The sequence below is a fragment of the Globicephala melas genome, chromosome 2 (genome assembly GCF_963455315.2).
Source record: "Globicephala melas chromosome 2, mGloMel1.2, whole genome shotgun sequence".
In the NCBI taxonomy this organism is placed as follows: domain Eukaryota; kingdom Metazoa; phylum Chordata; class Mammalia; order Artiodactyla; family Delphinidae; genus Globicephala; species Globicephala melas.
The window spans coordinates 142634572-142651275 of NC_083315.2; the positions used below are offsets into that span (position 1 = coordinate 142634572).

Here is a 16704-nt window from a genome sequence, read left to right on the forward strand (position 1 = left end):
ATTGTATCCACCTGCATACCATAAAAGCAAAGTCCAGTAAAACAGTTCTTTTAAAAGTGGATGAGCCTTTTCAGGTAGATCACTGTGGTCTGGCCAAATCCGATGGTATATTTTAGAGGATCTCGAAAAATGAATGAATTACATTTCTTTTAGGTAATTCTCATATGTAATTTGTCAATTGAGTTTTTCATGTACTAGATAACAGTGAGTTTGCACACTCTTACAAGTTTTACTCACTACTGCAACATCATTGCATAGAATACCACCTAGTACATAGTAGGTGCTTAATAAGTATTTGTTGTATGGATGGATAAATGCTGTGCTTTGAAGTATGTAAGTGAAAGATTTCCTCTGTCACTTCTCTGTTGATATTTTCTTCCTTTGTCCTTAAATAACATGTGCTACTATACTTTGGAGTATATCATCTTTATGTGGACCCTCAAATTCATTAAATGTCATGCATTGCTTAGGTGACTTTTTCAAACAGATAATGAAATAAATATTAACCCTATACAAAGAGCTGTTTTAAGATTGTTCTCAGTAACATCCCTTTGTTGATTTTTAGGGCTCTAAGATTTTAAGGTCCCTAAGAAGAAGTTGTAAACTTCAGTGAAGCAATTTTAACATGGAAATAGTGTTTCTTCTCAGGAGACCTCAAAATCATACCGGATTTATTAAATTTGGAAAACATGGGATAGATTATATATAACACTAGCTCAACAATTTTCAGCTATATATTGATATTTTAATGAAAGTAGTTAGCTCCCAAACTTAGAATTTAAGTATGTCCTTTTCTCCTTCCTGTTGGCCCCTTATTTTTAAAGCAGGTTTTATTGAAAAGCTTTATGGTAGTGTTAATTTTCCTTTAAAATTTCTGACATTGTTCAATATTGCATTATGCTGGGATTCAGTGAACCAGTAGATTACATCAATTCCAGTAATCCTTTATTCTATATAATTATAAGGGATTAACTAATTTATATGCATCTTAAAAGTTTATTTATAACATCAACTGGCATGTAACACATACTTGGTGCATTTTAACTGCTCTGCCCAGATTTCTTACTCTATGAAAATCTATTGAGCTATTATAACAATCTGAGGCTTCATTTTAAAGTTTAGGTTATTAGGCTAGATGAGATATTTACCAACCTAAATTTTGCCTAGAACAGTGATTTTTACTTAGGACGATCACTCGACTTCTAATGAAATATTGAACTATCAATCTTTCACTATATTTTTCCATAACTTACTTTTTATTTTGTCTTGCTTCTTACTTACTGTAATACTTTATTTTGCAAGCTTTCTTCCTGTGTTGCTCCCAGTTATTGTAACCTGCTACATATGTAGAAAGAGGATTAGAAATGGATTAAATCATGTGTTTCACTCCCAACTTTAGCCTAAAACATATCTTTACCATCACATTATGATAAATATATGCCTATTTTCATTGACCTTTAGAAAATGAAATTTTCTTGCCTCCTTCAGTACCTTATTCGAGGTTTAACCACACTTGTCTTAAGAATGCCCTATCTTAAAAGTTCTATTATATAGTTAAAGCCTATCACTTCATTAATTCTTTTTTAAAAACAATCAGTTCATTTATATCAAAGATATGGAAATGGTAAATCTAGAGTTTTTCTTCTACCCAATTTATGGGGAAAGTTGACTCGATGATTTCTTGAGTTCCATTTATTATATCATAAAATCATAGAGCTAGGAGAGATACAAGGTGATCTTGGGTTTTTACGGACTAATTATTTCAAGAGTAATAGACAAAGAAAACTACCCAGATTTTTTATTCTGTGAAAATCTATTGAGCTCTTATAGCAATCTGAGGCTTAATTTTAAAATACAGGTTATTAGGCAAGATGAAATTTCTATTAAATACTTCTGAATTGTAAGGGATAAGAAAGGTCTGCTAATGTAAAAGCTCCCTTGATGTTCTGGTCCTCAGCTTTTATTCAGTGGTCCCAAAGAATTGAGTCTTGGTGCCTTAAAAAAATATTTGGAGAACTACTAAGTATGGTTTATAGATAGCATGATTTATAATTAAGTTAATTTTACTACTCTGCCTTCCTTATTTTTGGTTAATTTCACTCAGTCTGCTATTTAATCTTTAATTACAGGCCACAAAAGAAGTAATAGAACGGGAAGCGCCAGGGATGGCCCTGGCAATGCTGATGGGATCACTTAATGTTACACCTCTGGGCATGCTCTCTAGGTAAGAAAGTCACCAACATGTTGCAAAGAAAATTAATTCCATACCACTAATCACTACAATAGACTGATAAACCTAAGAAACTCCAGTCATACCACTTAATTTTGCCCCCCTTATTTCCCAGAGTTATGAGTCTCAGTATCCTGTCTAGTTAAATATTGGCCACAGTTTCTTTCAAGTTCTTTTTTTGTTTGTTTGTTTTTGCATAGTGTTGAAACTTTTAGAAAATACTGTATTACTGCTAAAAGTTATCAATTATAACCCCAAGAAGAGTCCAGTTTATTAAGATGTAAAATATTCTTTTTTTGTGTGATTATAATCATCAATTAATTTCCCTTAGTTGTCATTAAATACTAATTTAGTAAAACTAAGAAGTAGAGTCTTTTTTAATAAGTTTTTACAAGTCAGTTTATAAATAGGCATGTTGATGTGTGGTCATGAAAAGAAGCTCAATCAATAATATATTACTAGTATATTAAATTAGTGTATTTAAAACTATGCCTTTGTTGACCTAGATGGTGACATCCATCCTCAATTTGATGGTTTAGTTACTTATTTGTTATTATTTTAGCAATTCTTAGATTAAAATCCCCTTTAATGAGAACAACATACATCACTTACGTTAAAGACAGAAATATCAACTTAGTGAGAATCTGTTGATTTAATGACCATTGATTAATACAGTTGATTTCAGAGCAATCTAGAAAATATACAGCAACTTTATAATTGCAGGGTTTCACAATCATTATTTATAGCCATTTATTGATCCTGTGTGCAATATGAATATAAAAGTAAATATATCTATTGAATGCATAGAATATGAGTTATAATGCTCTTTCTGTTACTTAGACTAAGTTTGTATGCCATAAATGTCAGCCACTTGAAGCACAGCTACAGGGAAATGTGAATGGGTCATTAGTTAACTGTATTTTCTTTCCTGTTACAAATACTATATTATAACATTTCATTTTAATAAGAGCAAAAAAAGAACTAAAGTAGCTTGATAGAGATTTTGAATTTAAAAGTCCATGCTGGTCTTTAATGAACTCACATTGATTCTTTTATGCTGTTCTTTTTTTTTTTTTTTTTTTTTTTTGCGCAGCCTCAGCGGCCATGGCTCACAGGGCCAGCCGCTCCGTGGCATGTGGTATCTTCCCGGACCGGGGCACGAACCCGTGTCCCCTGTATCGGCAGGCAGACTGTCAACCACTGCGGCACCAGGGAAGCCCTATGCTGTTCTTTTTTTAACCCTTACTTATATTACCTGACTGTAGGAGATCAAAGGTCACATTTGGTCTCTTTTCTCTATGGAATTAAGTAGTAGTCTTTGAACATAAAAGAACTCTTTCTTGGCATTCAAGGAATATAGTCAAGAAAGAATTAAACGTTACCTCTTGTTAATTATTTTATAATAAAAATCTAATTCAACAGACATAATAATACTCTATTTGCCAGGCCTTGCATTAACCATTAGGGATGTAAGTATGGAAAGAAAAGTAAGAAATGGTCCTTACCTTCAGGATCCCCAGTTTATCTGGAGAACTTGTTCCTTACAACTGCTAAGGTAACTCTTTAAATTGAATATAGCTTTCTTGATCTAATATAAAAATAACACTTTTGCCTTATTGAAAGATTTTTCTGGATTAATTTCTCCTCTCCCTTCTGAATCCACATAATTACTGAGCAGTAGACTGCTGAGTGAATGGGAAATAAGTTAGCAAGAGCTGATTTTAAGTATTTTGAAATAAGTCCATCATCTTTAGGCTGAAGGCTTTGAAAACTAAAGTGTACACAGCATAGTATACACAAGCAGATTCTATATACACATGGTATACACAGTCAGATTCTTCTGGCTTTTCTTTATGTTCATTACCTATTGAACTGAGAGTTTATTTACAAATTTGAAACAAGAGATAGTAGTTGGCATGAGCTATGGAAAAGGGAATTGTGGACTATTTCCCTTAATGTTTATTTTTTGGTGCTTTTCAAAACGTTTAAAAAAAATGTTAAACAGCCATGATTAGATTGATGCTTCCTTTGTTTAGCATTTTTACCTTGTATGTACTTGGGGCTTTGTACATGCTTATATTATAACACGTGCTATATTGTAATTATTTACTTTCTTGTCTGTTTTACCTAATTTGTATAAAATCCAAATTTGTATTAAGAACAGCAGCTTTATCTTATTCATTTTATATCCTCAGCCCCAAAACAATTTCTGACACATAGTAGGTACTCAAAAAAATGTTTCTTGTTATGGTTCCTATTGATAACTCAGTGTTTCATCCTAGCTGTAATAGAATTTTTTTTCAAGGTTAAGTAATGCATCAAGTTGGTGCCTTGCCTTCCTATTTTTATCTCTAGAGAGCAGCATTAAATAAAAATAATTTTTTTAATTACTACATCTGTTTAAATGGTTTTCATCTGCTTGGTTAACTTAATATCTTCCAGTTTTCCAGTTTTTTTTTGTACAAGTAAGTTGGAAGATTGCATCAAGTAAAGGTTAAGAGTGTCATTTCTGAACTCGGACTGCTTGGGTTCTATTCTTGTTCTGTTACTAGTTACATAACATCGTTTTTTTCTCATCTCTATAATGAGGATGTTAGTAGTACCAGCCTTCTTGCATTAAGTAAACTAGCCCGCTTAAGTGCCCAGAACAGTTGATTCATAGTAAGTTTAAGTGTTGATCACTGTTGTGTCGTTATTTGTTCAGAATTCTAGTTCTTAGAGCAAGTCTGCTGGCAGAACCTTTTAATGCTTTCCTTCATCTGGAAATGTCTTTATCTTACCTTTATTTCTGAAGGATATTTTCACTAGATATAGAATTATGGATTGACAATTCTTTCCTTTCAGCATTTAAAAAAATGTTATTCTATTCTCTTCTGGCTCCATGGTTCCTGTGGAGAAATCCACAGTCTTTTGAATTGATATTCCCTTATATGTATGATTTTTTTCTCTGGATGCTTTGAAGATATTTTTTCTTTATTTTTGATTTCAACAATTTGATTATTATGTATCTGGGTGTGGTTTTCTTTGAGTTTATCCTTTTGGGTTAAAGGAGCTTCTTGAATCTGTAAACTTATGTCTTTAACCAAATTTGGGAAATCTTTAGCTATTTTTCAGACTTTTCTTTTTCTGCACCAATCTCTTTCTCATTTTCTTCTGGTACTTTTGTGATATGGATTATACATCTTTTGATAACATGTCACAGGTTTCTGATGTTCACTTTTTTTATTCATTTTTACTCTATTCTTCAGATTGTTTTTATTAATCTATCTTCAAGTTCACTGACATTTTTCCTCTTTCATCTTTATTTTGCCTTTGAGCCTATCTAGTGAATTTTTAAAAATATTTGTTTACTTATTTATTTATTTGACTCCGTTGGGTCTTAGTTGCAGCATGCCGGATCTTCACTGAGGCATACAGGATCTTTCATTGCTACACATGGGTTCTTCATGGTGGCTCACGGGCTTCTCTCTAGTTGTGGTGTGTGGGTTTTCTCTTCTCTAGTTGTGACGTGGGCTCCAGAGCACGTGGGCTCTGTAGTTTGCGGCACGCCGGCTCTCTCACTGAGGCGCGCGAGCTCAGTAGTTGTGGCACATGGGCTTAGTTGCCCAGCGGCATGTGGGATCTTAATTCCCCGACCAGGGATCAAACCCGCGTCCCCTGCATTGGAAGGCAGATTCTTTACCACTGGACCACCAGGGAGGTCCCTCCAGTGCATTTTAAAATTACAGATACAGTATTTTTTCAGTTCTAAAATTTCTATTCCGCTGCTTTTTTATGGTTCTATTTCTTTGCTAAGAATTTTTATCTTTCCATTTATTTCAAAAGGAGAATGGTTATAATAGCTGCTTAATATTATTTTTCTAACAATTCCAGTGTCTGAATCACCTTGGAGTTAACATCTGTTGATTTTTTCTGTGAGAAGTGCTCAGATTTTCCTGATTCTTTTCTGTGTTGAGTAATTTTGGATTGTACCCTGGACATTTTGAGTATTATCTTTTAAGACTCTGGACTCTGTTAAAATCCTCTGGAGAGAGTTAGTTAGTTAGTTAGTTAGTTAATTTGTTTCAGGAATCAAGCTGATTGGATTCAGATTGAAAATTCTGTCTCACCTTATGTGGATAGTGATTCAGCCTTTGCTATACTGTCTGGGTCTGCCCAGCACATGAACTATTCAGGAGTTAGCCTGAGATGTGGGCAGTGGAGTATATTTTACTTATGTTTTTAAAAGTCTTTCTTATAATTCTTTGAGTTTGTTACATGTGCTTAGCTCAGGAGTGAGCCTGGAACTTGTGTCAGTTCATTCGCAGAATTAAGGAATCCGCCTTCTCCAACTCTCTTCTCTCCAAGAATTTCCCTACACTCTTCACTTCCCAGTTAATACTCTATAAGAAATAGCTTCTGGCTAAAGGAACTGGAAATAGATGATATTTCTTGTAGAGTATTAATCCCCTGTGCTATTATGCAATTCCGCACAATTGGAACACCTTCAGGGCAAAGGCAAAAGAAAAGGAAAAAAAAAAAAAAATAACAGAGCTTCCTCTCACCCAAACTTTTACACTTTAGCCAGAGAGATAGGTCTTCTCACCGGGTTCTAGTGCTTGCACCATCACAATCGCAGTAGTACAGCTCTATAACTGGAATTAGCCCCCTTAAGGGTTATTGACTCAAGTTCTGACTTCAGTCCCCAGTTTGCCTGCTATTGTTTATGTTCAGAGTTCTCAGGTAGTCATTCTTTGATTTTCTGTTCTCAATAAGTAGGAGACAGAGCCATAGTTAAGGTTCTACAATGTTGGTCAACACCAACAGAAAAAGAGCTCTATTTTAAAAATCAGATCCCTGAGTTTATATCCTAGCATTTACTAGCATTTACTATCTATGTGACCTTGGGAAATTTACTCAGCTAGGTTTAGCACTTCCAGTCCCAGGAGCTAATTGAACTGCCCACAGAAATTCAGCATATAAGCTCCCTAAATCTGTAATTTATGCCCCACTCACTTTTTAAAGAGATCAAATACTTTTTTTTCTAAGCATCATTGACAGTAATAGAGCAACCACTGTGGTTACACATTGAGACATAATTTATCCTGGTTTTATTCTCAGTTCAGTCATTAACTTGATTTGTGATCTCTACGTAGTTTTTTAGTGCCTTCACATAGCTCATGGTAATGTTATGAGGTCCTATATAGATTAACTCACTAAGAATAACTATCATATGAATATCTAAATTCATAAAAAGAAAAAGTGATAAGGAGTTTTTAATTTTATAAAGAGATTTACCATCGTAATACTCCATAACGTACCTTTCAATTGTGTTTTAAATATTCAGCTTATTTTTTTGTTACATAGAATTTTTCATAATATCTGTCTTATGAAATAGAAGATGAAGTCTCTAGTTAGTTTTTAATATATGAAGTAGGACTAATCTTTTTTTCTTACAGTTTGCCCTACTATCTACCATTATTACCAATTTGATCTCAGCTTCATCTAGTCAGTAACTGAACATAAACACTCAAACACATGCACTGTTATTGGGGAGGAGTAAACTTTTTCCATTCAGTGCCAAAAATGGTTTCATGCTAATATTGTTTAAAAGTTTTTTAAGGAAAAAAATACTGGATTTAAATTTTTATATCAGTGAATTGAATTATCCCTAGTATTATTTAATACATGTTAAAACAACATGGATCATTTAAAATAATAATTGACAATAACAGTATTGCCATCTTGAAGTGCTTCTATTTTTTAACCTAAAACCAAATATACTGAGCTTATAAAAGGCTGTAGAAGGGAGCTGGGCAGAAGACGATGGAGAGGAAGTACCAGTAATCCACTTCTTGACCTAGACAATAGTTGACTAACAGAATCTGATATAACAATTTTGGATATCTAGAGTGTATTTGAAGGCTTTCAGCTTCCAGGGGTAGGTTTAGTTGGTAAACTATGGTTAATTTTAGTCAATTTCAGCCCAAAATAATTGTAACTATACACTCCCCAGTCCCTCAACCCCATGGCAGGCAGCCACACTAACATGCTTGTGGGAGCCAGAGTGGGCAATTAGGACCTTGTCGTTCAAATATCAGGAATCTAGGTTCTATTTGTGGATTACTGGTTTGATTATAGGGGTACGGACAAAGGCAGGTGGCTGCTGTTGTAACCCCCACCAATTGAAGTGACTTCAAGGGGAATTAAAGGGACAGTGCCTTTTTTTTTTCCCTTTCTCTTTTACCCTTTTTGGGAGCCAGACATTTAAGGATTAGGACACTCAAGAGCAACCACATACATAAGGGAATTTAAAAAGCCATTGCACATGCCCAAAGAGGAATGCAGGCTCAGAAAAGACCTGAGTTGGTCTTAGGTTTACACCTCAGACTGATCCCAACACAGAGACACTCTACAACAATCAAAAATATAGCAAACCCTGCAGGGAGGGGGAGAATGTGATTTCCAGAATTACCACATTACAAGATTCAGATACCCAGTTTTCAACAATAACAACACAACACAAGATATAGAAAGAAACAGAGAAGTGTGGCCCATTAAAAGAAAAAAAAAAAATTGACAGAAAAGACTGACTAGGATGACCAGATGGTAAACTTACTAGACAGAGATTTTTAAAACAATTGTCTTAAAGATGCTCAAATTACTAAAGATGTGAACAAAATCAGGAAAATGATATGAGTAAAATGTAAACATAAGTAACAAGATAAAAAATAAAAAGGCAAAAAGAAATTCTGGAGTTGAAAAATACAACTGAAATAAAAATGTCACTAAAGGGATTCAGAACCAGTTTCAGTAAAAGGAATCAGTGAACTTCAAGATAGGGCTATTGAAATTATGAAGTCTGAGGAGCAGAAAGGAAAAAAATTGAATAAAAGTGAACAGAGCCTAAGAGACCTGTGGAACACCGTTAAGTTCTTGGTCTAACACCATTAGACCATGCTTTGTGAAAATCCCAGAAGGAGAAGAAAGAGAGAAAGCGGCAGAGGATTATTTGAAGAAATAATGGCTGAAAACTTCCCAAATTTCATGGAAGATATAAATCTGCAAATCCAAGATAAAAAACAAACTCCAGGGGCTTCCCTGGTGGCGCAGTGGTTGAGAGTCCACCTGCCGATGCAGGGGACACGGGTTCGTGCCCTTGTCTGGGAAGATCCTACATGCCGCGGAGCGGCTGGGCCTGTGGGCCATGACTGCTGAGCCTGTGCGTCCAGAGCCTGCGCTCCGCAACAGGAGAGGCCACAACAGTGAGAGGCCTGCATACCGCAAAAAAAAAAAAAAAAAAAATCAAACTCCAAATAGGATAAGCTGAAAGAAGCCCATATAATAATCAATCTGTCAGAAGCCAAAATCAGAGAATATTGAAAGCAGCAAGAGCAAAGACACTCATCATATACAAGAGATTCTCAAAAGATTATAAGTTGATTTCTCATCAGAAACATTGGAGGCCAAAAGCAGGTATGGAAGTGAAACATTCAAAGTAATGAAAGGAGAATACTGTTAACCAAGAATTCTATAACTGGCAAGCCTGTCCCTCAAAAATGAAGGAGAGGGCTTCCCTGGTGGCACTGCAGTTAAGAATCCACCTGCCAATGCAGGGGACACAGGTTCAAGCCCTGGTCTGGGAAGATCCCACATGCCCACGAGCAACTGGGTCTGTGTGCCACAACTACTGAACCTGCACTCTATAGCTCACAAGCCACAACTACTGAGCCTGCATGCCACAACTACTGAAGCCCGCAAACCTAGAGCCTGTGCTCTGCAACAAGAGAAGCCACCACAGTGAGAAGCCCATGCACCGCAACGAAGAATAGCTACTGCTCGCTGCAACTGGAGAAGGCCCACGTGCAGCAATGAAGACCCAATGCAGCCAAAACTATAAATAAATAAATAATTTTTTTTAAATGAAGGAAAAATTAAGACATCCCTAGTTAAACAAAAGCTGAGCAAGTTCATTACTATTACACTCAACCTACAAAATAGGCTAACAGGAGTTCTTCAGGTTGAAATAAAAGGACACTGTACAATAACTGAAAGCCTTGAGAGGAAATAAAAGATCTCCAATAAAGGTATAAATATGGACAAGTATAAAAACTAGTATTATTGAAATTTTGGTTTGTAATTCCACTTTTTATTTTCTTTATTTAAATTTTTGCAATTTAAATGCATAAGAAAATTATTAGTCAGTGTTTTGGAGCACACAATGTATAAAGATGTAATTTGTGACAACAATAACTGAAAGGGAATGAGATGGAGCAGTTTAGGAGGAGGGTTTTTATATGCTATTGAAGTTAAGCTGGTACACATGCAAATTATACTGTTAAATTTTAGAATGTTAAGTGCAATTTCTATGGTGACTACAAAGAAAATAGCTATAAAATATACACGAAAAGAAATGAGAAGGGAATTAAGATATTTCACTAAAAAAAAACAACTAAACTCAAAAAGAGACACTAATATGGGATATGAGGAACAAAAAAAGCTATAAGGCATATAGAAAACAGTTAACAAAATGGCAAAAGTAAGTTCCACCTTATCAGTAATTACTTTAAATGTAAATGGATTAAGCTCTCCCGTGAAATAATACAGACTGGCACAATGGTTAGAAAAGCATAATCTGATGACATACTGTGAACAAGACTCTTGGTTTAGATCCAAAGACAAATATATTGAAAGTTAAAGGATGGAAAAGATATTCATGCAAATATTAACCAAAAGAGCTGGTTGACTATACGACTATCAGACTAAATAGACTTTAAATTTTAAAAGGTTAAATATCCTAAGTCAAAACAGGTTACAAGAGACAAAGATATTTATATAGTAATAAAAGTTTCAGTTGAATAGGAAGATATAACAATGATAAGCATTTATATACTTAATAACAGACAAATAACAAAAATAGATGATGATGGAATTGAAGGAAGAAGTAGATGGTTCTGGGCTTCCGTGGAGGTGCAGTTGTTAAGAATCTGCCTGCCAATGCAGGGGACATGGGTTGGAGCCCTGGTCTGGGAAGATCCCACATGCCACAGAGCAGCCAAGCCCGTGTGCCACAGCTACTGAACCTGCGCTCTAGAGCCCATAAGCCACAACTGCTGAAGCCCTCGCACCTAGAGCCCATGGTCCGCAACAAGAGAAGCCTGTGCACCGCAATGAAGAGTTTCTGCTGCTCACCACAACTAGAGAAAGCCCGCACACAGCAACGAAGACCCAATGCAGCCAAAAATAAATAAATAAATTTATTAAAATAAAGAAAAGAAATAGATGGTTCTTCAATAGTAGTTGGAGACTTCAGTATCCTACTTTCAGTAATGGATAGAAAAGCCAAACAGAAGATAAGTAAGGAGATGTGAGTTGAGAAACACAATAAATCAGCTATGTCCAACAGGCATATAAAGAACATACCACCCAACAACAGTAGAATATACATTCTTCTGAAGTTCCCATGTGACATTTCCTATAATAAACCATATGTTATGCTGCAAAATAAGTCTCAATAGATTTAAACAGGTAAATGTCATCTGAAGTATATTCTCTGACCACAAAATGATGAAGTTAGAAATCAGTAACATCAGGGACTTCCCTGGCAGTCCAGTGATTAAGACTCCACACTTCCACTGTAGGTTCAATCCCTGATCAGGGAACTAAGATCCCACATGCCATGCAATGTGGCCAAAAAAAAAACAAAACAAAACAATAACATCAGGAAAATCCACAAATATGTGGAAATTAAACCAGTACACTCTTAAACAACCAACTGGTCAAAGAAGAAATCATGAGGGGAATTAGAATATATGAACAAATTTAAATGAAAACACAGACTACCAAAATTTCAGTGATTCATCAGAGAAAACAGTGCTAAGAGGGAAAGTTATAGCTGTAAATGCTTACATTAAAAAGGAAAGATCTCAAAAACAACCAGCTAACATTACAGCTTAAGGAACTAGAAAAAGAGTAATAAACCAAAGCCAAGACTAGCAGAAGGAAGAAAATAATAAAGATTAAAGCAGTGTTAAATAAAAGAGAAAGTGGAAAAACAATAGAGAAAATCAACTAAACCAAACATTGGTGCTTCAGAAAGATCAACAGAATTGAAAACTTTTAGCTATATTGACTAAGAAAAAAAAGAGGTATGACTCAAGTTAATAAACTTAGAAACAAAAGAAGGGATTACTACCAATTCTACAGAAACAAAAAGGACTATAAGAGAGTACTATAAACAATTGTATGTGTATGTCTAATCTAGATAAAATGGACCAATTCCTACAAACACAAAACCTACCCAGATGAATCACATAAAAGTAGAAAATTCAAGTAGATCTGTAACTAATAAGATTTATTCAGTAATCAAAAATCTACCTACAAATCAAACGCCTTTACCAGATGACTTCCCTGGAGAATTCTCCCAAACATTTAAAGAAAAACAGACACCAGGCCTTCTTAAACTCTTCCCAAAAACTGAAGAGAAGGGAACACTTCCTAACTAATTCTGTGAAGCCAACATTGCCTGCAGATCAAAGACAAAGAGCTGCAAGAAGAGAGAACTACAGACCAATATCCTTTAGGAACATTGATGCAAAAAAATCTTCAACAAAATACAACCAAATTCATATCAAAAAGATTATACACCATGATCAAGAGGGATTTATTCATAGAATGCGCGGGTAGCTGAACATACAAAAGCAGTCAATGTGGTAAACTACAGTAGCCGAATAAAGGAAAAAAAAATCTTCTCAATTGATGCAGAAAAATCATTTGACAGAATTCAGCATGTTTTCATGTAAATGACCCTCAACAAGCTGGGAATAGAAGGAAACTATCTTTAAATAAATAAATAAACAAACAAACACAGAGCTAATGTCATGCTCAGTGTTGAAAGAGGAAGCTTTTCCTCTAAAGCAGGAACAAGTCCAGGATGCTTCCTTTTGCCACTGTCATTAAACATACCACTGGAAGTTGTAACCAAAGCATTAGGCAAGAAAATGAAATAAAAGATATCCAAACTGGGAAAGGATAAGGAAATTTGTTTCTGTTTGACATGATCTTATAAGTAGAAAACCCTAAAGATTCCACCCCCCCCCAAAAAAAATCTAATAGGACTAATAAATGTATTCAGCACAGTTGAAGATATATAATTAACATGCAAAAATCAGTTGTGTTTCTATACACTAACAGTGAACAATGCAAAAGAAATTATGAAAACAATTCCATTTACAATAGCATCAAAAAAATAAAATACTGTGTAATTAACTTGATCAAGGAAGTGAAACACTTGTACACTAAAAACTATAAAACTTTGCTGAAAGAAATTAAAGAAGGCATAGATAAATGGAAATACACTCAAGTTTATGGATTGGAAGACTTAATATTGTTAAGATATTAATATTGCCCAAGGCAGTCTGCAGATTTAATTCAATCCCTATCAAAGCACAGCAATATTGTTTTGCAGAAATAAAAAAATCTATTCTAAAGGGACCCTAAATAGCCAAAACAATCTTGAAAAAACCTCAGCAAAATAGTAGGACTCACACTCCCTGATATCAAACTTACTACAAAGCTACAATAATCTAAATAGTAGTAGTGGGAAAAAAACAAAAAACAGTGGTAGTGGCATTAAGTCTGACTTCTAGTCCAATGAAATAAAACAGAAAAAAACAGAAATAAGCCTTTGCATATAGGGTCAAATGATTTTTAAGAAGGGTGCCAAGAGGAAAAAACAGTCTTCAGAAAGAAATGGTAATGGAAAAATTGGATATCCACATGCAAAAGAATGAAATTGGACACTTATACCATATGCTAAAATTAACTCAAAATAGATCAAGACCTAAATATGAGAGCTAAAATTATAAAATTCATGGAAGAAAACTTTGGGGAAAAGCTTCATGACATTAGATTTGGTAGCATTTTATTGAATATGACACTAAGCGTACAGGCAACAAAAGGAGAACTCGATAAACTGGATTTCATCAACATTGAAATCTTTGTGCCTCAAAGGACACTATCAACAAAGTAAAATGGCAACCACCAAATGGGAGAAAATATTTGCAAATCATATACCTGGTAAATGTTTAATATCCAGAATATATGAAGAACTTCAACCCAGAAGCAAAAGCAACCCAATTTTAAAATGGGCATGTTTATCTAAGCAATGGACAGAAGTAAATTTTCTCTGGAAGAATTCTACTTCAACCTAGATCTCAAAGATTTCTCACAGATAAAGTTCTAACAAAATTAGCAGGTCACACATACAGAATAAAAGTTGACAAAAAAACATAAGAATCAAGGCATACTAAGGAATGAGAGACTACAGTTGGATCCTGAAAGACTTAAAATCCTGGTATTATCAAAAGAATAAAAATAAATAAATGTAATATATTTAGAGAACTAAAAAAGAAGCTTGAAAATTATATATGAGGAACAAATAGTTTGAAAAAGAACTAAATATGCATTTAGTTATGTAAAATATAATAATGAGTGTTTAAGAACTTAATAGATGTATTAGATTGCAGATTATATAGAATTGAAGAGAGAATTGGGGAACCAAATAAAACTATTTGAAGAAATTATCCAGAATGCAGCTCAGATTGACAGAAACATAAAAATGGATGAAAAGTTAAGCATGGAAGATAGAGTTAGAAAATATAAAATATGCATAGAGTTCAGAAGGAGATAATAGAGAATGAAGGAAAGGAAATGGTTGAAATATAATACCAAAAGTAATCTCAAAATCTTGAAAGACATCAATCTGCAGATTTGGGAATCCAAACATATATTTAGCAGGATGAATAAAAAGGAATCTTTGGGCTTCCCTGGTGGCGCAGTGGTTGAGAGTCCGCCTGCCGATGCAGGGGACGCGGGTTCGTGCCCCAGTCCGGGAAGATCCCACGTGCCACGGAGCGGCTGGGCCCGTGAGCCATGGCCGCTGAGCCTGCGTGTCCGGAGCCTGTGCTCCGCAACGGGAGAGGCCACAACAGTGAGAGGCCCGTGTACTGCAAAAAAAAAAAGGAATCTTTATCTATGCACATGGTAGTAACCCTGTAAACTATCACAGAAAAATAGATATTAAAAATTTCCAGGAAAATGAATTTTATGGTATGTAAATTCAATAAAGTTTTAAAAAGTGGAATTTTCTATATCTTGACATTATAAATTTGATTCTTTCTCATTGTGATAAGCAGTAAATGATATGTCATTATTTACCTGTACATTTCATTGCTTAATAGCAGTATTAAATATTTTACATGTGTTTTTTAACTATTTATAGTTCCTCATTTGTTAGTTGAATATTCATATCCTTTATCAATTTTTAGTTTGGTATGTTTCCTTATTGATTTTATGAGTTTTTTTAATGTTAAGATTTTAAACTTCACTTGTAATTTTTTTCCAATTAGTCATGCAGACATTTTATTTATAGTATTTTGTCAAACATAAATTTCAGTTTTATGAAGATAAATCTTTAAAAATAAAATTGGGGAGACAGAAAATACAGAGTACCTAAATTTAGACAGCAATTTGACTAATTGCTAACCTCTCAATAACAATAATTAAAAAGAAGATACTGGAATAGTACCTTCAATGTGCTGAAAGAAAATATCTGTTAACCATAAATTTCACAACCAGAAAAGCTGACATTCAATTATGAGGGAGGAAAAAAAATTTCATTTTTCTACTAAGGCAAATGGGCAGATTTTATCACCAAAAGAATTTCACTTCAAAGATTTGAAGGATATTCTGGCAGAAGAAAAATTATCTCAGCTGAAGAGTGAGGATTCAAGAAGGAAAAGGGAACAATGGTTAATGTCTGCTTTATGGATGAAAAAAAGACACTGGAACTAATACTTGAATACAACAACATTGGGACTTCCCTGGTTGTCCAGTGGTAAAGAATCCACCTTGCAGTTTAGGGAACCTGGGTAAGATCCCTGGTGGAGGAACTAGGATCCCACATGCCCTGGGGCAACAAAGCCCATGTGCAACAACTACTGAGCTCATGCACCTCAACTAGAGCCCACATGCTGCAAACTACAGAGCCCATGCACCCTGGAGCCTGCGTGCCACAACTAGAGAAGAGAAAACCCGCACGCCACAACTAGAGAGAAGCCCGCATACCACAACAAAGAGCCCACACGTTGCGACAAAAGATCCCGCATGCCTCAACAAAGATCCTGTGTGCCACAACTGAGACCCGACACAGCCAAAAATGAAAGGAAGGAAGGAAGGAAGGAAGGAAGGAGGGAGGGAGGGAGGGATTCAAAGTAAAGAAAAGAATGCCACTGATGATTATAGATGCAAAAATTCTCAACTAAATAGCAAGCCAAACTCAACAGGACATTGAAAGAATTATATATCACGACCAAGCGGGAATTATCCCTGGGATGCAAGGATGGTTCAACATATTTAAATCAATAAATGTAATATGCCACATTAATAAATGAAAGATTAAAATCATTAAAAAAAGAAAAGAATAACATATAAAT

The 16704-nt window shown here is 34.8% G+C and overlaps 1 protein-coding gene across 15 annotated transcripts in view; it reads left to right on the forward strand.

The window, feature by feature from the left end:
- The window catches only part of GPHN (gephyrin), a 623627-nt gene that overhangs the window by 298521 nt on the left and 308402 nt on the right, over positions 1-16704 (forward strand). For all 15 annotated transcript variants that reach the window (XM_060294925.1, XM_030855270.2, XM_060294927.1 and 12 more), the window contains one exon: positions 2130-2224. In XM_060294925.1, the coding sequence (XP_060150908.1) occupies positions 2130-2224 (95 nt within the window). The remainder of the gene's footprint in view (positions 1-2129; positions 2225-16704) is intronic.